At 36.8% G+C, this 22,020-nt stretch overlaps 1 protein-coding gene across 3 annotated transcripts in view; it reads left to right on the forward strand.

Moving 5' to 3' along the window:
• Positions 1–22,020, forward strand: part of ANO3 (anoctamin 3) — a 101,188-nt gene that overhangs the window by 64,134 nt on the left and 15,034 nt on the right. For all 3 annotated transcript variants that reach the window (XM_030451179.1, XM_030451180.1, XM_030451181.1), the window contains exons 6-14: positions 325–425; positions 2,539–2,583; positions 6,873–7,004; positions 8,326–8,432; positions 9,157–9,212; positions 10,701–10,822; positions 11,698–11,832; positions 14,858–14,954; positions 17,399–17,459. In XM_030451179.1, coding sequence (XP_030307039.1) covers positions 325–425; positions 2,539–2,583; positions 6,873–7,004; positions 8,326–8,432; positions 9,157–9,212; positions 10,701–10,822; positions 11,698–11,832; positions 14,858–14,954; positions 17,399–17,459 — 856 coding nt within the window. The remainder of the gene's footprint in view (positions 1–324; positions 426–2,538; positions 2,584–6,872; positions 7,005–8,325; positions 8,433–9,156; positions 9,213–10,700; positions 10,823–11,697; positions 11,833–14,857; positions 14,955–17,398; positions 17,460–22,020) is intronic.

A 22,020-nucleotide genomic window follows, 5' to 3' on the forward strand; every position in this document is an offset into this window, starting at 1 on the left:
TGGTCTTGAAACTGCTCATCTAAGATGGTTTTGAGGGCATTTAAAAAATTAATTAATTTATTCCACGTAAAAAAATATGTTGCCCAAAAGCTTTCTTTACTTCTGCTTTGTTTATAAGCAAAGCTCTGTCCTACAGATTCCTTTTGACAGTGACTAATTTACTCATATTACAAGATTTGGAAGGAAAATATGAAAATATTAATTTTCCTCTGTCTAGCACAGGCCTAAAAACCAGAATTCAACCCTGAAGAATGTTGTAGAATGGTGAATGCCATAAAGGTTTTAATTGTTAATATGTATTTATTTTTTTACCATTCTTTACAGCCAGCTGTTACAAACAATGATATCATGTTTGTTAAAATTCACTGTCCATGGGAAACATTGTGCAAATATGCAGAAAGAATGAACATCAGGATGCCTTTCAGGTAATTTGGAAACTGTTTTAAGAAAATTGCCATTTAATGCTTCCTATTACTACTTTTAGCCTTAGGGCTAAAACAGTCATTGCTGCATTGTGGCCAGGTATGCCTATATTTAATTTATTGAGATGATATGGAGAGAGGAGAAACAAGCAAGATTCACTTTTCACACTTGCCTGGGGTATTTGTTTTCAGGCTTATCTTCCAAGTCAAACTCAGCTCCTCTCTTTAGAAAATAATGTTACTGGTTCACATGATTTGGATGTCCTTGGTTTCAGGTGTTCTCCATCTATGCTCAAGTATTCTCCACCATTTTATGTTATTTCTCAATTCTTATTCAAAAGCAAGTCAAGTGACAGAGATAACTGGTGTCTTCTGCTGTCTCTAAGATAACTCATATGGGGCAGACTTCAGAGAAGATGGGATGCCTTGATTTCTTGGTTCTCTAGCTTTCTCTTTGAAGAATAATGAACTAAATTGAACTCCTTGTAATAAACAAATTCTGTTATGTGGTTTTGTAATAAATACTTGATACTTACTTGTGGGACAGTTTGATATCTCCTGCAATAATATAGAAGTTTTTAAGGGAGAAAGTGTCCCTTTCAAATCGATTAATAATCTTCCAGAGAGAGAAAAGTATTTAGCATGCTTTAAACCTCATCAGGAGTTAAAGTGGTATCCAAATGCCAGAGCTGTGTGACTCTCAGGGGAAGTACCCTTCCAGCACTCCTTCCTCACTTGCTCTGCCAAGTTCTGTGTCTTTCATGTCCCTGCTGATTTCAGCTATCACAGTGTGGCTCATTTCCATTGGTCCTAAGCCAGAAGCAGTCGTCATGAAGCATCCTTTGCTCAAAACTTACTTCAAATAGACACTGCTATATTGATATTTTCCTCAACATCCTATGAAGCCTTTAAAGTGTTTCCCATAAAAAAATAATCTGTAAGTCACCTTCCATATGTTTAAGAATATTATTAGAGTTCCATTTGAGCTTGAATAATACTTGACAACATTACCATATAGCAAAGCTTGCATATGTGTATGCATAAACAGTCTGAAGTCCAATTAAAAATAGTTCATTCTTGCTTTTGATAGCTGAAGTCACAAAATAGGATTTTACAGTGTTTTGAATTCTTAAGCATTTTAGTAGCTTCACAGTTCAGTAATGCTCTTTGGAAAAAAAAAAAAAAAAGGTTGAATTTTGCAATACAGCATTTGGAAAGCATTCCAAGTCATAGAATCAGAGAAGGCTTTGGGTTGGAAGGAACCTTAAAGATCATCTAGTTACCACCCCCCTGCATGGGCAGGGACATCTACTACCACCCCATCCAACCTGGCCTGGAACACTCCCAGGGATGGGGCAGCCACAACTTCCCTGGGCAGCCTGTGCCAGTGTCCCAACACCCTCACAGTCTCCTCCTGGTGTCCAGCCTAAATCTCCCCTCTTCAAGCATTTCCCCTTGATCTCTCAGTACCCACCTGTGTAAAAAGCCCTACCCCATGTTTGGGATTTGGGATTTAGGATTTAAACAAAGTAAGAAAAAAAAAATGAAAGAAATAAAACTAGATGCATAAAATACTACATTCCAGCAAACAGGTTTCTTTATAGTTGCAAAATAAACTCTTCTCAGATTTAATGGGGAATTTCTGGTCTTATTGCTCTAAGTTGATGTGACAGTCTAAGAGAGGAGAAAAAAGAACTGATAACATAAAAGTTGTTTGTTGTGGTTAATATTCTTAGATTTATTTTTTTTTAGGACCTTGTATTGTTCTTCAGTTGGATGCAAAACGTCAGGGGAAGGTGATGGTGTGCCACTTGAGGCAATGCAGATAGGATCTAATAGCTTAAGTGTTGTGGTATTATATACGTTGAGTGTACATTTAGTAGCCTGCTAATTCTTCTAAAATTCATTTCATGAAATAAGAAAGAGCACATGAAATACCCTGATAGGTGTCTTACAAATGAATTACTCTATTTCAGTTGCCTTTTTTAAGTGTTTTTCACCCTTCTGCCTATGAAAATGCATGTTTTAAAATGTCCAGTGTTCTTTTATAATGTCTATTTCCTTTTCAACTGTCTCCTACTTGTTTATTCTCAGCTGATTTTTGCTGTTCTTTCAGGAAAAAATGTTATTACACTGACTGGAGGAGCAAAACCATGGGCAGGTTGGTGGGTGATGTGTAGCTTCTATTTTTGTCAGATAGTCACCCTGCTACAGAAAATCCATTCGCAGTTGTAAATTTATCCAGAGAACTCGGGAAATTACATTATTTTCCTGAAAAGTCAAAATATGTTAGCCCAAAGTGTTAAACTATTCATCTGTAACACGATGCAGCACTTGAAAGCTTTGCCAGTTCTTTTTTTAGAAATGCAGAAGTGTTTATGCCAGTGAAAAAAAAAAAAAGAGGGGGGGGGTGCCCTAATCCTGGCAGCAAATATTTAATACTGGAGCCATCTCTTAAGTTATCTCTTTGTCATTGCATGTCTCAGGATCTGGAAGTCACCTGTTTCCTTGCACATGCAAATGTAACTTCTCTCAGGTGTGTCCTAGTGATCAGGACTAAGTCACTGCCACACACCCAGGGTGGTTTTGGAGCTGGGAGGGAGCTGGGAAGTGAGACCAGGGGACACCATGAGCTGTAATCACTCTGCATTGGTCTACTTAGCTATAATGATCTCTTGTAAATCCTAATTACCTATGGGAAAGAGATGAAAAGTTTTGCAGAAGGTACATCTGAAACATTTTTCTTTTGAAAAGAATAGGTTCGTTTGAGATGGTTCTTGGTTGAGATGAGATTACATTTGGTGTAGGTCCTCCTGTTGTTATTTCAGATGATGAAGAGCTGTCATTTTTTCTCAGGAACAATTTAAGCAGCCTCATGATATCACTGTGCTTGTAAGATAATCAGCTAACAAAACACTGTTAAATGAGAAAAATTGTTGAGACAGAAGTAGATGAAGTAAATTGAGATAAACCAAACTACAACATAAATTTACAACTGCGTTTCTCCTCTTCCCAGTCATTCCCATGCTTGCTCCATTTTACTGTGCATTATGAAAACTGTAAGTCATGTGCTTTGTAGTGCAAAGGCAAAATCAAAAAGCTTTACTGCAAAATTGTCTCATCTCATCTGTAATCCATCTGTTGAGTCCTAGATATTAAATAAATTTATTTTCTTTATTTAGAAGGACAGATGTCTGAAATATGCGGGTGAGGGTGTACAGTATAGCTGTGAACCAAGTAATAAACAATTTTTGTGTCAGATTGATTTTAAATTTAATACAAATGTTTTTACTTATGGGAATTTGGGGATGAATATTTATCTGAGCATTTTCTCTGCCATTTTATACCATCCAGTGCACAAAGGACTTGTGTGAAGGAGAAGCTATCTCTAAAAATGCAAGCTAACTCTAAAATTGCTGTCGTACATATTTCACCATTTTAACTTCTACTAATGTCATGGTTTCTTTGCATCTTACAACTTTTCAGACTTAACTACTTTTCTGTCATTTATCAAATATCTCATTAATATTTCTATGTTATTAAGTGGAGTTAGCAAGAGCTGCTCTGAGGAGAAGATTCAAATCTTTGTACATTAAAGGCAAAATGTTAAGGCTATAGAGTTCCTCTAATATAAGTGGTAACATTAGTATATTAGATCCTATGCTGGCATGTACCTCTCTGAGTGTTTTGATATGGTTATGTGGTAGATGTATAGAGCTATAAAAACCCTTTAAAAATTTTGCAGAAGATTAGTAGGAAAAGAAGTGAAAGAATGGAAGAGATATGAAATGCTTACTATTAGACTATCTTATATCTGCTAGCTGTGTGGTGTCTAGTTCTTTATTTATACACCTTAAAAAAACCCTTTATCGTTGTACTTAATCCTGTGAAGCTTGAATTCTATCCATAGGGCCATACTATAAAAATTATTTGGTCATATTCCTTAAGAGCAATATTTGAAAAGCCCTCAAGAAATATTTTTAAAGAAAAGGAAGTTGCTAGATGTGGACCATTCAAGTAAATAATGTAGGTATGAAAGATTGTGTCAACTCTCACATTTAAAGCTGAATCAGTCTTGCATCTGCCATATCAGACACAGCAATTTCATGCTGGCTAAGAATGACATTAAAGAAAAGAAAATGAAATGACACTTGCCTTAACCTGCAGTTTCATTCTGCTCACTGAAATGTTGTAATAAATTTATAGTTCTAAGGATAGAGAACTGAAAATTACTTTGTTTAGCAACTGAGCTTCAATAACTCTGCTTTGCAAGAGAACTTTTAAAACCTTCTGGGTTTCAGCCTGCACAATGAAGGGCAATTGTTGGTATCATTCCACTGAAGTAATATAGTATAACTTTTTCCCTATTAAATAGACTGTACTGAAGAGTTTAGGTCAAGAATCCATTTAAATTGCTACTTTTGACCTATAAAGCCACTGTGTAAGAATGTTAGTACTTACTCATATGATTTAAGGAAAAATTTGCCTGAAATTTCTTGTCACTTTAGATGAGAGTTCCATAAAACCTCAGTTTCTTTTTCAATGGTAATGTGAACCAAGAAAGGAGGTCTTTATTGCTGGACTATTTTAGGACAGAGAGGGGGAGTTTCAGCACTTTTCAGCTGAAATATGCTATGAGGCACCAAGCACTGGAGTGATCAGCTGTAAGTGATGTGATGAACAAGAAATTGCACCTTAGATAAAAAGCCTTCTTGCCTCAGAAGAGAAACTGCAAATGGACCTGATTTTTTATTTATTCCAATGCCATTCCCCATTACTTTGGATGTTACATGGAACAGACTTGAATTTTAAAACTTTAAAAAGAGCTAATTTCTTAAAGGTAAAAATTATTTACTTTTTTTTTAAGTTTTAAAATATGGGAATAATCAAGGCTGTCTGTGTAACCAATTCCAAAAGATTTTAATAATGAAAAATCTTAATTCAGATGCATTGTTTTTCTCTTCTTGTTCTTCATGACTCATCTGCATCATTTCCTCGTTAAAGCCAAGGTTTTGACTAAAAAAAAGCCCAAAACAATCAGCATTTGTAACACAGAAAAAAAGTGAAGAAATGAGAGTGAAAACTGTACTTCTACACTTATATATTCTGTAACTTTTGCCCTGGGGGAACTCTCACTGGAACTGGTAAAGATAATCAGCACACACAGTAAGCTTTTATATGAGTAAAGGAGACACCCAAGGGATTCACCTACCTGGGAACTTTATTCTGTGTTTCAGCTTTATGATCATGGTTATATTCTTTGGGTTGTAATGTTTACTGTCAAAGAGAGCAAAATCCCTCAAGTGCAGCCCTACTTACATACAGAGTGTGCACCTGTTCCTTGCCAATATATAGCAAGAAGAAAAATTTGAGTATTTTAAATGTAAGTGATAAACTATGATCTAGCATTGCCATAGATTTCTGTGTGACATGGTGTTCAATAAGGGCAGAACTTCTTTTTGCTGATGTTGGGAAGAGGTACTCGTTCACCAAGGTTTTTTGCTGCCTGAGAACAGCTTTCTGTGTCATCACTTATTGCCCTTTATTCTGAAATGGGCAGCTGTGCTTTTGCTTAACAAAAATAATCAAGTCTTCACCTCAGATTAAAAAATTCAGTACTTAATTCTACATTTTTTGTGTCTAGGAAGTGCATATTCTTTATGTAGAATACATACATATTGATTGAGTAAGGCCATTAAAAATTAATGGCATTTCCATAGGTTTACTCCTGTATAAGCTGTGTCCTGGGACACTATTTAGGCAAGTTGCCTATAGGATGCCCTTTATCTTACTGGTACATAATCTAATCAAAGGTACAGAAATTATGTTGTTTGTGTTTTATAATGTCAATTTTTAGGAAGCTGCAGGAACCCATACCTAGGTTTTTTGGTCTACATATTGTATAACCATATCTGTGTAACCTATCCTTCAATTTATTTGATGTCTGGGTATACTGTTTTGTAAGGCAGTTTCAGCCCTTGGATTCTGAGGAAAATTTTCTTGGGGAAGGCTTTATTGGAATTTGAAAACCATAAAAAAATTAATCCTGATTTTTAGTTTCCAAGTTGGCAGAGGAGGGAGTGAGGAGGAGTTACACTTGCCTTGTCCAGTAAGGCTAAAGAAAATAGATATGGTTTTGACTAAAGCATAATCATTCACAGTTCTGCCAGTTCTACCTTGGAAAATTATTTTTCCCAGTCTCAGTATTGCAGTCTAATCTCAATCCTCAGTCCTCTAGTTTTAGGATGATCTATGCTTGATTCAAGTGTGCAAGATAAACCACAAATACTGTTAATTTTGCCCTTTACCTCATTATTTTCTTGTAGCTCCTTCATGTGTAAATCTCCTGCTTCCATTTCATTCCTAGCATGATGTCACTAAATGTGCAGTGTGGGAGATGAGAACAGAAAGCATGTGAGAGCCTGTGAAATTGATTTCTTATTGTCTCAGTTTGCAGAGGAATATGAGAGAACTGAAAAGTTGGTTGCCCAGAAATCCAATGAAGCTTGATAAGGAGGCTCTGCCTGATCTGGAAGAAACAGATTGCTACACAGCACCCTTCAGCCGTGCACGCATCCACCAGTAAGTGCTGGAACTGGGAAGGCAGCCTCAGAGACCACAAGGATTTTTTTTATTATTATTTTCTCACTTCTAAGCAAGTGCCATGGAGGCAGCCACTAACAGATGGTCACTGGCAAATACCCAGTATCGGATTTGATACTTTCTATGGGTTTTCTCTTAAAGCCAAAATTCTCTCTCTGTGACTTGTTATTTGGTGGTCGCTCAGTAGGAGAGGCAGAAATTTGACTGAAAAATGAAAGCTGGTTTTTGGTTTAGAAGTTTTTCTTTCCATCACATTACAAAATGCAAATAGTTGCTCCAGTTTGCTTTGCTTAACTACATATTTTCCTTAGGCAAAACCTGCCACAGCAGTTAAAATTAGGAGCACCTGGAGGCAAGTAAAAAACAGTGATGGTTTTTTTCTCTTTGTTATCAAATCTGCATTTTTAAAACCCTTTTTTCTCTGAATGTATAAATACATAAACAAAAACTTGGTGGTGATGTAGTCAAACTGTGCCATAGAAACTGATGCTTTGCTTTTGAAGTATTTTGTGATAATCCTTTCAGCAGAGAAAAGTCTATTTAAAGTAGATTTATAAATTATTCTCAGGAAAGAAGCTGTATGCTAGTGGGCTGACCTTACCCTGGAAAAACAGATTAATTCCGTTGTAATACCAACATTTTTTTTTTCAGTAATGTCTGTATTGCCTTGGAACAATCCCCTGGTTTTGCTGTTATTTTTCAAGCAGCTCAGCTGACCTTATCAACTCTAACAGTGTCATTTTTGGCACAGCTGAGTGGACAAAAGCTCCTGCACGTCAGAGTTCTGGCATCCGGAGTCCAGAGTCATCTGGGAAAGGATCCTTTATTAATCTCCATTCTAGGATTCTCCAAGGGAAGTGGTTGTGGAGCCACTACTGAAGTGTCCAATGCATGCAGATAATTATTTTTTTTGTCTAAATAATAATAGTTCTGGTATTTCCATGGCACAGACGTCTGCCAACTCAAGTCACTTATGTAACTTGAATTTGGAAAAAAAAACACCACTTGTGAAAATCTTTTTAAAAATTAATTATATTCAAAACAGAAGCCTCCTAGATAGTAGAACAGCTTAGAATTTAGTTTTAATTGCCGTGTTTTCCCAACAACAATAACAATAATCTGTGATGATGTTAAATTTATTGGACCTGAGAAGGTGCTCTAGAGATGTAAGATCTTACATCATGTGTAGTAAACAAGGAGGGTAAAAATCCAGTTAATCACTGTAAGAAAACACTTGAGCAGCTATGTTCAACACCCAGGCATTGTTCTGAATATTAAAATACATTCATTACTTTAATAGTTTTACGATAAACAACAAGGACAGCTTCTTCAGCAACTCCACAAGGAGTAGAATTGTGCATCACATGCTGCAGAGAACTAAATATGAAGATGGAAAATCCAAAATAGGTGAGAATGTATTTTTTCCCAATCTGAAGCTATAAAAATGTTATAACTTTTTATTTAGATATTTAAATGGACAAATCAGAAATCCATCATAAGTACTTATTTCTTGAGGAAACTCTTGGCTATGGGTATGCTCTGAACAGGGCACTGAACATTTTAAGGATAATTATTAATGGTTATTTTTTTGCTATGTGCTTTGAGAATGCAACAAATCTGGTTTTAGGAAGACTCTAGGAACTGATCCAAAACTCTGAAACCTGTATGCTGCAGAACATCACTCTGAGACAAACTCCTTAACAGTCTTATAAGCAGTCAGCTTTTAAACCCTCAGAGGTTTTGCTGCCTCAAGGATTGTCTGTCCACACCAGTCTGTGTGTGTCAGGTCATCTGGTCACCCATAAAATCTGCATCATATGCTTAGATGAATACAACATGAATATAACCATTTTCTCAAACTTGATCTGGCACAAGTACCAGACCCTGAGAGAAAAGCTGCAGCCACTGACCCCCAGGAAGCTGCTGTAGTTTGGCAGAGCCAGAGATGAGGAGAGATGCTCACGTCCTGCACTGAGAGCTGGTGGGATTATTGATGTGTTGGTTATTTTGGCAGCATTCTGGGCAATTCATATTAAGTTATATTCTGAATATGTAACTTCAAAAATCACACTCCTTGAAATTAAATGTGTACAAAAATTGATATAGAAACTAATGATTTTTTTCTTTTTAGGTATTAATAGATTACTAAATAATGGAACATACGAAGCAGCATTTCCACCACATGAGGTAACCCATTTATTGTTGTATTTGTTTTAAGATTCAGGTTAAAGCTTGCATTGAAGTTCCTAGATCCTGTGTTCTTTTAAATTTTGTCCTGCAAACTTTAATTTCACCAGGTAATCTCTTGAGATTTTCTTATTTATAGCTCTTGCTTTAATACTGGCATCTAAAATTTTTCTTATATAACATGTTCAAATCATTTCCAGGAGCATTTTCTCACTCTGAACTACAATGCTTTTTTTTTATTTTTTATGAACCAGACATTGCCTGTGATGTTCTTAATGATACAGTTTTTCCAATTAATTGTATTAAATTAATTTTTCCTGCCACCTACAAAATGTTCTGGTTTTCTAATAGCTTGTGCACTTCATCACAGTTAGGGAGACTGGATAATTATTTCCCATTCAGTCCTTTCAGAACAGTTCTACTTGATGATGCATTCTTCAGTAGGTTGAAGTGTGCTGAAGACTGAACCTGTGAAGTAAATTTAAAATCTTGTGATTAACTCCAGAGGGTTTTCAGGCAATCTGTGTGTGTTGAAAAGAAAGCAGCAAGCCACACTTCTCCAGCCATTTGAAAATGCTGAGCAGTGGCTTGGTAATTGCAGCTGTGAACTCTGTGGTTGCTCAGACCAAGTCTTGTTGCTTGATCCTGTGTTCCAAAGGACTGACCACTGTTACAAATCTCTGAGAGTAATTTTTTTATATGGTATCAATAATTAATACTGGGAATGTAGAGAAGGAATGCTTTAGATAAATAATTGAACATCATCGTTAACGCTTCAGCTGTGTATTATTGACTTCAGGGAAAAGCTGGCTATACTGCCAGAAAAACCTGTGAAGCTTTCAAAACCATTCTATCATATCCATTCTGTGTTTATGTGCCTTTGTTATTGCATAAACTACTGTTTCAAAGTTCAGTTAAGGTTAATGAAGTCATATTTTTAGGCAACTCTTACCTAAATTGCTGTTTGACTAGTGCTAAAGGGCTGGTGGTTGAATACTCTCAAGTTTTAATTTATTTTTATTTTTTTCTTTACCACAAAAACAAAAGAGAATGAAAATTCAGTTCCAGATGAAATGCTGAGCCTAGAAATCTGTTGTGGATATATAGAGCAAAAAGAAGCAGGGGAAGAAAGAACAAAAAAATCAAACTAAGACAAAAAATATTTGAAAATATATAATGCTGGGTAATGCTTTATACATCATAGTAATTCATCTAGGTGACAGAGGAAGTTGATGTTGTGCTCCTAAATATTGCAAATGTCACGATCTATGTTGACATTTTTTGTATCCTTTGCTCCCTATAATCAGAAATCAGTAGAATTGGAGTTTTTGCTATGTTTAGCTTTGGTTTTAACTCATTCTTTAACCTGAGGGTCAGCAGACTGTGACAAGTAAAACCTTATTTTAAATTCCATTCAAAAATACCTCAGGCATTTATATATATCTTATTGTGCCTAGTAATCTACTTTTATTTCTTTGTGTTTTTCAGGGAAGCCACAAAAGCAGACATCCCATCAAAACCCATGGAGCTCAGAACCACAGACACCTCCTCTATGAGCGCTGGGCACGGTGGGGAATGTGGTACAAGTACCAACCTCTGGACTTAATCAGGTATTAGAACCTTGAAGAGTAGCTTGGTAAAAGTGCATTAACTGTACTGCAAAATTCCTTGTACTTTTAAATCTTATTATACAATTATAATAATTATGTTTATATGTCTTATAATTATTGCAATAGGCGACCACATAGAGAGCAGAGAAATATGTGTAGTTCCAGGTAAATAGCTGCCATGTTTGGGATTTATATTTTCCTCGTTTTTGACACTGAACACTAAAAATTCATTTTTTCTTGCTGTCAGTTTTTTTTTTCTGATTTGAGAGTCATAACTAATCATTGTGCCCAATATTGTTCTGTGCAGATCAAATAGTATTATCCACGACTGAATTTCTGATCACAGCTACTTCACATCTTCAAGGAACTGATACCCAAGTTTTGAAGAAGACCAGTGTTTTTACTGTGTTTCCAGTCTTTTTTTTTTTTCTCTAAAAGTAGTTTAAAGTGCCTCATATTTCATGATTAGCCATCACAAATGGCTAATTTTTGTAGAGGAATTCTTAAATCACACCGACTTAATTTATCCCTTTCCAGAATTTTTCTGCCTGCCTGTGTATCTACCAATCACTGCATATGCAAACAAAATATCCTACATTTAATGAAGTTGAAATTAGTATTTCTATTTAGTCACTTGAAAATTACAGATAATTTCAGTTAGGTCTGTAGAAAATACATGTTCTTGTGTGTCTGTAATTAATGTCATTAGAATGTTATGCAAGCATGGAATAAAACACTTTTTGTGAAATAACAATAATTTTGCCATAATCTTATAATGGTAATTCCACATTAGAATTATTCTTGTACTGTGAAGATATGTAGAAGCCATAATGAGTTTTAGTTTTAACCAATCTATGTGTTTTCTTTTCATATAGGCGATATTTTGGTGAAAAAATTGGCCTGTATTTTGCCTGGTTAGGGTGGTATACAGGCATGCTTATTCCTGCTGCTCTGGTTGGGCTCTTTGTTTTCCTCTATGGATTATTTACAATGGATTCCAGCCAAGTAAGGTAAAATACCATTGAAAAACATAATAGCCTGTTTAAAATTTGCAGTGGCCTGGCACAACTTAGATCATTATTATATGTATAAATGCTTTCCAGGAATGGTAATCATTTAAAAATAACCAAATAGAACACTGGGCTCTTCAGTCAATTGTACCCACTTTGTATATCTGTTTTTCATCAAGCTGGATGTGTACCACCCACAGCAAGTGCCCTTTCTACTGCCTCACAGTGGTTCCTCTCCCATCTGTAAGGAAAGTAAGGAGGTGCCAATTCTAACATTACAGGCACTTCAGGGGTTCTCCTTCTAGTCAAGGCTAAGGGATGAAAAACCTGCCAGACATACTCCTTTACATCCAGCTTGTCATACAGTTGCTAAACTTCAACTTATTTTTGTCTATGCCTTTTTTTTTTTTTCTCCCACTGGCAATCATGACAAACTTTTAGTCTAACAAGATTTTTCTATGTCAGTGTTAACTGCAGGAGGGAGATGCAGCTTCAGGGAGGTTACAAACACATGGAATTAAGCTAGATTTCAAGTTTCACATTGTTCTGATTTTGCTTTGGAGAAGAGGGTTATATCAATTTAGATTTAAATGCTGTTCAGAGTGCTTGAATTAATTCCTGGCTGTATTTTTAGGAACTGTTTCAGAGGACACACCTGAAATACTAAGTTTTCCATTAGATGTCATCAGACACAAGAGTATCAATGCTCTTCAGATTATAATTGTTGCTCACAGCAGCTTGAAGTATATTTGGAGTCACATTTCATAGGAACTGTTTTTTCTTGGACTTTGAGCTGGACTGTTTTGTTTTCTTTATGGAATTGTTTTCTGTTTCACAGTGAGTTATATTCTGTAGTGCTGCAATTAAGGCTTTTTTAGACTTGGTTTTGTACAGCAAACTCCTAAGAGACTTCACATCTTCAGACATCACTAAATGCAAGAAGTGTATCAGCCAGGAAACTATCATATCTTTCAGATATTGTTTACTGTATTGGGATTGTTTTGCATGATAAATGTCTGTAAAATGCCATGAATATGGCATAAAGCAGAGGATCAGTCTCTTCTTAGATCATGGGGACTAAGACTGCTCAACTTGGCAACCTTGTATTCTTGTTGTACAGTTTCAAAAAGGGGAGAAAACAAAGGAACATATTCTACTTTCACCAGGATACAGCTTAATATTTTAGGCACTTCTTGTGGAGGACAGGGATGTGGCACTGACATTCCCCAATAGAAAGAACAGAACTCCTAAAGACTGAATTTCTTCACAAGCCATTTATGTGCTTGTCTTGATCTTATGCTTCTCCCTGGAAGACCTGGAGATCCGACTCCTGCTTAGTGCTTTTAACAGACACAATTTTCTTGCTTGCAGAAGGCTGAAAGGTATAAATCACAGGAGAACAGAGGCAGGCTAGCTTGTATGTTTTTCTCTCCCAGGTTTTGTCTCTTTGGCTGCTGTTCAGCAAACAGAACACAGACACAGTACTGTCATATCAGGGCATTATAAAGTCCTGCTGTGAGATGCAGATTCAAGAACAGAGCTTGAGTAACTCCAGCTGATTATGACGGGCCTGATAAAGATGTTTTCTGCATCACCTTATGGATGAAACTAATTCTAAACACCAGTGATAACAGATGCTGGTCCTTCCCATATTTGCTTAGCCTGGAAGGGGTCAGTGGGGATTAGGTAGAAACCTCCTACCTAAAGCTGAAGGGGTCATCCATTAGCTGGCAGTCTGCACAATCTAAACCATTCTTATTCTTGCTGTATTCTGGGACTGAGAGAATATTTGTCTAGTGTTTCTGCAGTCATTTAGAGAAAACTACTAGGTAAACATCCATTACAGTTTTAAAATACAGAATTTGATTTTAAGCACTGCAGCTACTGCACTATGCAAATTTAATGTTCAGCAGCTGTCAGGAGGAAACAGTTGGATGCATTATTCTGACAAAATCTAGACTCAGGAAACCCAGTGACACTCAGGAATTTAAACCCAGTGCCAGGGCACTATGGCAATGTCATAGCTGCCACATTGCCCCAGATTCAGTTTGATTGAATGTAGTTCTACTTCATGTGAAGCAGGTTTCACCCTATTAATAATCAGTGGATGACAGGAACTGCTGATTTACAGTGTAATAAATTCTGTAAAAAACCCTATTTTTCCTCTGTCTTACATACCAAAAAATCTGAGCTTACCAGTGGATCAAATTATTGTTGCAGAAGCATCCTTTGCTCAGGGATGTCCCCTTAGTTCTCAGTGCAGGGTCCTGCCCAGATCCCCCCTCTGGTGGCTGCAGGCAGAAAATGATAATTTTCTTCTTTTTCTATTGAGTTCCAGCACAGTTTCAGCAGAGAAGGAATAAGCAAATCCATGACTGTATATTGCCAGAGAACCAAATGGCTTGCAGTGCCAGCCATAGGTTTTGTGCAGCAATAATTAGAGGGTTATACAGATTGATGTTACACCCAGGAACCAGTTTGTCATGCACAAGTGCCTGCCTCTCTCTACTCAGTGCTTGGAGTCTGTCCTGATATCAGGTGGCTCTTTTTATAGGTGTAGTAAAAATTATTGACTCTGGATTTTAGTATTTTACTTTTTTATTAGCCCTGTACATAAGTGATTCTGTAGGAAACAAAGGCACAAACACTTGAAATACTGCTGTCAGGAAGTCCTGTCAGGGGGTATTTACATCTGACTGACTGCTCCAAGTGTCTATGTGCTTGTCCTGTGGAGTAGACTTCCAGTTGAGGTACACTGGGATAAGTGGATTGAAATCAGTGTAGTTATACCTGCTCTGAACTTTTGATATCTCCTATGTTGTCTAGAAAAATATGCAGTTTTCAGATCACTCATTTGTCATTAAGCTTTTCAAGCCAAACATTCACTTTTATATGATTATTTTATTGAGCCAGTTTTGTTGTGTAGGCACACTGTTAACAGAGCCCACAAAGAACATAACCTCAGAAAACCTTCAGAATGCTAAAAGCCTCTTTATAACCTTTATTTTCCTGTTTCATACTACAGCAAAGAGATCTGCGAGGCAAATGAAACCATCATGTGCCCCATGTGTGAACGCAATTGCACACTACAAAAACTCAATGAGAGCTGCATATATGCCAAGGTAATTACAGTTTTATTACTATCAAGATAATTTCTGTTAAAAGATCCACTTTTGTGCAGTGATTGCCCTTGATTCAGCAAAGATTCCTGCGAAATCCATTTTTCTGCAGAGATTTTTTTCAGCCTTTTAAATTCATTTTTCTACCTTTTCAACAGGTACCTTTTCAACAGTCCACATCAGTTTAAATTCATGTATTTTTTATTATGGCATCCCTTTAACTTTAGGTCCTCTCATTTTAACACCACCAGTTAATAAGAAGCAGGTCTTATGTCTTCTTTATATTTACACTGACATCATGTGCTTAAATCATGTAAATTTCACATTTAACGCCACATTGTGAATGATTCATTGCAACAGAAAAAAATGTGGCAGCCCATCCATATTTCTATGTATTTTCAAACCAGTTCCCTCAGATGACAACTGGGGAAGACAAGCAGTAACCACTCATATTCCATTTTCACAGACTTCCTTTTCTGATGTCTGCAAACCTTATGAAAATTCATGTAAGCTCCCACCTTTTCCTGCCAGTGATTTTGGTCTGAAAAATAAATCAACCTTAGACACAGAAAACAAGCAACCAAACAAAACAACCAAAAATTGTCTTCTTTCAGGTTTCCCTGTTCTGGATCTCCCCCATTTGGGGGAGAGAGACACTTCTCTTCAGGAAGGAATAAGATTTCCACCCAGCCACTCAAATGGCAAAGAAAAAAAATTAAAAAAACCTCAGTGGGGATTTTCATAACTCTGGGTTTTAATGCCTTCTCTCCCCATGTTGTCTCTGAAGAGTTCACCACAGTTTCACTTGTTACCCTCATCCTAGGAAATGTCTGGTTTCAGCAGGGATTGTGATCCTGCTGGGATCACATCTTGCTTGAGTTGAGCAGCACACCCCTAAAGTTGTGTCAGCACAACCACCGTGTCTGCACCCCAGTTAATGAGTGAAAACAATCTGTTAGGTTAAGACACAACCATTTTATTTGAAATCAAATGTTCCTTTGTTCTTCCTGAAGCACTGTTAGCAGTATGAGTTAGTGGAAATAAAATATTTAAAAATCAGGCATTGGATCTACTCTCTGGGAGAAGAAAATGGCAATCCCTGCTTTCGTTCTTGTTTCTGGGGTGGAGCTTGTCTACATTTGCCTCTGCTTTTTGTTCTTGTGAGAACAAAACATGTTTCTTTGTCTTTCTTGCACACAATCAAGGGAAGGGAAGCTCTAACACACACACGCCCAAAGAGCTGATGTGCAAGAGAAGCTGTTCTGAATTCAGTCCAGGCACTGTGACTCTTATTCTGGAATAAGTGTTTTAATCTTTAGTCAAATAGCTCATTGTATACGAGTATATAAGTCTTAAGTGGAAAAGTGAGTTCCTTTGAGTGAAGTTTATCTCCCCAAACCTGTTTATGTCATGGGACCTGCCTCACTTATATAACGCCTTGTGCTCGTATTTCATGTTATTATAACTGCTACTAGGGTTTCTTTCATTGCATATCTATCTGCCAAGTTTCCCTTTAGAGGAGCACTCCAGTTAGAACAAACTAATGCCAGAAAAATCATATACTTGAAATGTTTTTCCAGCCAAGTTTTTTTCTAAAGGTGGAGGCAAAATACAAAAGCTGCCTTTTTCCTTCTTGCTACTGCCCATTTCTTTCATCCCCTCCCTCTTTATTCCCTTTCAGCTTGAAAATGCCACACAGAAGTGAAGTTTATAATTTAAGGGGAAAGCATGTAATTCTTGAGGCATGTTCTGAAGTGCTGAATGCCTGGGTTGTCATTCTAGTCCACATTAAATGAACTTTTGGCTCTGTGGGTGTGCAGTGTGTTACACTCAGGCTCTTGGGGCTGGGACTCTGACCGGCCCACCTCGCCCTCAGGCCTGGAGGCAGAATGTTGATTCAGGGTTCATCTGAAGTGCCTGAAATCTTGGATGGTGATGTCTCAGCAGTCAGGTATGCTTACCCACTGCCACTGAGTCCTTACAGTGTTTCACCTCTGCTTAGAGTGCATGGAATCAACATGGAGTCTCAGACTGCACATTAAGCCCTTAAAACAGTCAAATCTGGGGGGTGACTTCAACCCAGGCACTTTTTATAGAGACAAAGGTAGGATTGGAAGGCAAATAGGTATTGTCTGGTTTTAGCACCATTAATTCTGTTGGATTACATTTTGTTGGTTGGTTCAGTTTGTATTTCCTTGGAAAGATGCACTCTCTACTGAGCAGAATTGCCAAAATCACATCCTCACACACAACTACACTCAAAAATGAGGATGTTAACCAGAGTTCAGGTTATCCTGAAAGACAGGACAGGACAAACCTTGGCAGAAGAAACATGCAACAGGGCTGCTTATTAGAATGCTCAGCTCTCAGTTTCTGCCACCAGTTCTCTACTCTGGGATTCTTTGGGAGAATATTATTTGTTCCTGATGTATTTATTTTCTATTCAGGTTACACATTTGTTTGATAATGGAGGGACAGTCTTCTTTGCTATTTTCATGGCAATTTGGGGTAAGTACATTGTTACTTGTTTTGTTCTTTTGGTTCATCTGACCCTTTTATGCAGTTAGTGGGTAAAGGGATATTAAATCTCTTGATACAATTTAAAGAAGTGTTATGATTTTGTCACACAAACTTTCTTCCTTTCTCAGCTTCAATTTCTACACTAGCAATTTTATATCACCCAGTCAGAGGACTTCTTAGAGGTAAACATATAGGTTAACTTACTGGTCTGGAATCAAGAGAAAAACACATCTTACAGAGAAGTCTCATAGAGTAAATGAGAATGGGTTTTTGTGAGGTAGTTAGGGGAAGTATAGGAAAGATTTGGTGTTCAGTGCTTAAAGTAATTCAACTATTTATACTCAAACTCTAGAAAAATCTTCCCTCTCTGCAGGTCAGTGTGACAATACCATACACAACAGCTGTAGTGGTTCCAGCCTGAAAGTTTGATGGATTTGGCTTTCACTGGACCCAATAGTATTTAGCTGATGGAAAGTAGGAAAGACTTGTATTAGGACAAGAGAGAATTAATTTTACCAATGTAAATGTTTGCCTTTGAAGATCTCATGAAAATAACAGCAGTTCATATATATGGAGCTGTCTGAATTCCAGCCAGGGTTTTACCATGTTTAATACAATCAAATGGCACACAGCATGTTTATTTACATAATATGTATGGATAAACATTAATGATTCGAACTTAAAATGAAAAATGAACAAATGTCACAAATTTTGAAGGCCTGGCAAAAAAAAAAAAAAAGTGTAGAAACAGAAGAAAAATATCAAAGAGGAACAGACAACATGAGCATGTGTAGACACATACAAAAATCATTATTAGATTGTTGAAAATTAACATGATATAAAATAACTGAAGGGAACACTTTTCTTGCCTCAGTAATATTTCTTCACTGGCTCCTAATCTTGCAGTTATGGCCTTGGAATAACTAATAATTAGTTTCATAAATTCCTAATCTCTGATTAATTCAAGTCGATCTAACACTTTTTATCATATTCATTGAGGATGGAACAAACGTAGAGTGGGGAAAATAATGTCCTGAATCATTTATCAGATAGAAATTATATCTGGACGGAATAGTTGAACTTCCAGGTAGTTAAGATTAGGATTTTTTTTTTAATTGATGATAAATATCATGGCAATCCTAGTCAAATTTTGCTCTGTTACAATGTCTGTATTGTTGACTGAGTTACACAAGGCAAATTTTTTCCTAGATGCTATTAGTCTATATTATTTCTAAGAAAGCAAGTATAATATCCTTTCAGGACAGGTATCCATTGATCATTTAATTACTAAGTAGAAGAGTGATGCTTTCCTACTGGGCCCTGCCAGCATAGCTTGTGATTTTCTTCTTGCTTTCCAAACATTGTTTGCATGGTATTGGAAAAAAATGAGTGTGTGTAGGTAACAGGTGAGAATACAATCTGTAGAGAAGAGCTGAGGTTATAATCTATAGCAAACACTAGGGTGAATTGTGGGGTGGTGTCATGTCATCCATAGGAATGCCATGCGAGGGGCATCCTGTGTTGCTTTCCTCTGTTGTGCTGGCATTGGTATCAGACACACATCCAAAATTTGGGTCATATGGTCCCAGCGAGTTGCCTAAGTCGAGAACTGAAAAGATAATGTCATTTTTTATATATATATATGTTGTTAGAGAGAGTCTTATCTCCATACAATGGGTACCTCATGGTTTAGTTCAGCAGCTAAATGCAATTAACCCTTCTCTTCTCTATGAGGGAAGAAAAGATGAAGTCCCTGACTGATGATCTTCTGAAGATAAGGTGTCCTCCCAGTAATACCCAGTCAGCACTACATGGCTGGCCAGCTCTCAAACCTACTTCCCAATCTGATTGACTGGAAGTTTTCAGCTCTTGAATTTAAGCCAGAAAGGGTGTGTTTTCAGAGAAAAAAATGAGAAAAAAAGTGCATTTAGCTTTTCAGTGTTTGTTTAAACATTTAGAAATAAATTCCAGGAACATGGTATAAATGTTTGGTGACTGTGTGATTGCCCTTTTATACAAGTTTATGCATATTCTTGGAGAAGATAAAAGCAATCTTCTTATTAAACCTTTTAAAAATATTTTTACTCCTAAAACCAGATATAGCTAAATCCCTTACTCTGTAATTGAAGCTGGGCGTGTAAGGAGTATAACTTTTTTCACTTAATCAAAATTTGGGATAGTTTGATAATAGAGATGATTTTTCCTGAAAGTTCAGAGGTTAAAATAATAACTTGTAAGGAGGAGACATAAAGGCAGTGTTGGTTAAGCTAAAATTTAATAAAATAAATTACTGTCTGTTGAAAGCTAGTTTGTCTGGAGCTGATGATAGAATTCCTAATAATTCAGTAAGCTCTGTGCAGAAATAAAAAATGTTCTTACACAAAACACTTGTGCTTTTCCTTACCTGGGTCATTCCTTGTATCGTCATAAAGCCGACTGTGGGAGAATGATTCAGACCTTTTCTTACCACGTAGGAAATATTCAATCAGACCAATCAATATAGAAACCAAAATGGCTCCTACAACAACACCAACTATTACTCTTACTTGGTTGGTTTTCTCTAGGAGAGAAAGAAACGAGAGTTCAATGAGAATAATAAATGTGTAAGATCATAGACTTCACTTTCACTTTATAGCAGTGAAGGGCTTTGGAAAGACTGCTCAACAGCCTGAAAAACTCTGCAAACTAAACCAGGATCTCTGCAGAAACTCTGCCTCTGCAGAAGACAGAAATCTCCATCCTTGATTTGCAAGGAACTAGTGGGGTTTGTTTGTTTTTAAAAAAGGAGATTTTAGTCAAATAAAAAAGGTTCCAAGATTAATTATAGAACCAACCTCCATCCTTTATTAGAAGAACTAAGCAACAATCACCCTTTGAATGTAATAATTTGCAAGTATTTTAAGTCATCAGCTAAAATTGCTGCCTCTGAATTGAGTACCAGTTTCTGAGTATGCAAGGTAAGAAATCCAGTAACACTTTCTGCACCTGCTCCCTTAGCACAGTAACTGCATTGCTTCAAGTTTTCCTCAGATTTCATTAAACTTCTTTTCAAGGTGTTCTGTTTTTCTTGGAACTGAACATGCTCTCCCACCCCCTTTCCTTTTGAGTCATGTTCTCTGAAAATTGGGTACATGGTAATTATTAGAGCTATGATAGGAAACATATCTGATGCTCCTTCAGTTTTTAGTACAATGTGTACTCTAGTGGCTGTGATGGATAAGCCTTTTAGTCCTGTTTTAAAAGCTTGAAAGCTAATTAATGGCAAAAAATTACTGTGTCTTCTAATATTTCCTTTTCTTCTGCTGAAGACACAGAACAGGAGGACAGAAAGGTGCCATGATAATTTTATGCTCCATTGTTTTCTCACACATATTCAACTTGATAATGGAATTTCTTTGGGAGTATTTATAAGAAAGTCATCTTTGGTCACAAAAGTTTCTGAACTTAAGTAAGTTGACATGTTACACATTTTAAATGTTAATTCCACACTTCTGCTTTGAAGGTTTTCTCCAGTGTGAATGAACAATACTTGTCATTAGGATCCCCACTCTTAGAAGTGTTAAACAAAGCAACAAATAATTTTAAAACCCTCTTGTATTTTCAGAGAGTTTTAGATTTAGTCTGTAGTAAGTCACTTATTAATTCACACATCTTATGAAGCCTCCTTTTTGATAAAAAAATCTTTTATTTCAGCATTATAATTTCATTCATCCCACTGGGGTTTGATTAGATACTTACCTTCTTCAGCATCCTCTGAATTAGATGATGCAGTAAGAGGGCTGCTAAAGCTGTGATTCTGCTCTGTTGTCTGTTGAATGGGGTTTAAGTTTGTTGTAGGACTGTCCTGCTTCACCATGGGTGATGTCAGAGTGGTACTGGTGGGGGACAGGGTGGTTGCTGAGTTATCACTGGGGAGCACTGGAGCTGTGCTGGGGGGGGGCTGTGGAGTTATTTGGGGTTGCTGTGGAAGGAGCTGCATCAGTTGTGGTCACTCCAGAAAGTTCAGTCCTGTTTACATGTGTCACTGAGGTTCTGTTGAAGCTTGTGGCAGAATTCGTTGGTACCATGGTGACATTTGAAGATAAAGTGGTGCCATCAGTGGACTTCAGGGATGAGCTTTTTGGCAAGCTGCTGCTGAACTCCCTTTTCATTAAATTTTTGTTGGTAGATGTTGGTGCAGTGACTGTAGAAGGATTTATTGTAGTATTCATAACCAGAATTAATGTTCTTATATTTCTTTGCACCGTAGACTGGTCATTTTCTCTAGCTGAGCTGTTTCCATTATTTTCCTTTACTGTACTGCCCTCAGTACAGCTTTTGTTCCATTGCAGTCTTAAAAGCAGAAAAACGAAAATCATTCCACAGGAGAGTTGCATGGTGTTGGCTTCAAAATTTGTTTTGTTATATTGAGAACCTGCAAGAAATGCAATTTTGTCTGTTATTTTACTTCACAAAACAAAGCTACTCAATTAAGACCCAAATAGGATGTTAAAAGAAAAAATAAATCTGCTATACTACAGAAGTCCCAGTAGTTTACAATGAAAAGCCT

The sequence above is a fragment of the Calypte anna genome, chromosome 5 (genome assembly GCF_003957555.1).
Source record: "Calypte anna isolate BGI_N300 chromosome 5, bCalAnn1_v1.p, whole genome shotgun sequence".
Lineage (NCBI taxonomy): Eukaryota > Metazoa > Chordata > Aves > Apodiformes > Trochilidae > Calypte > Calypte anna.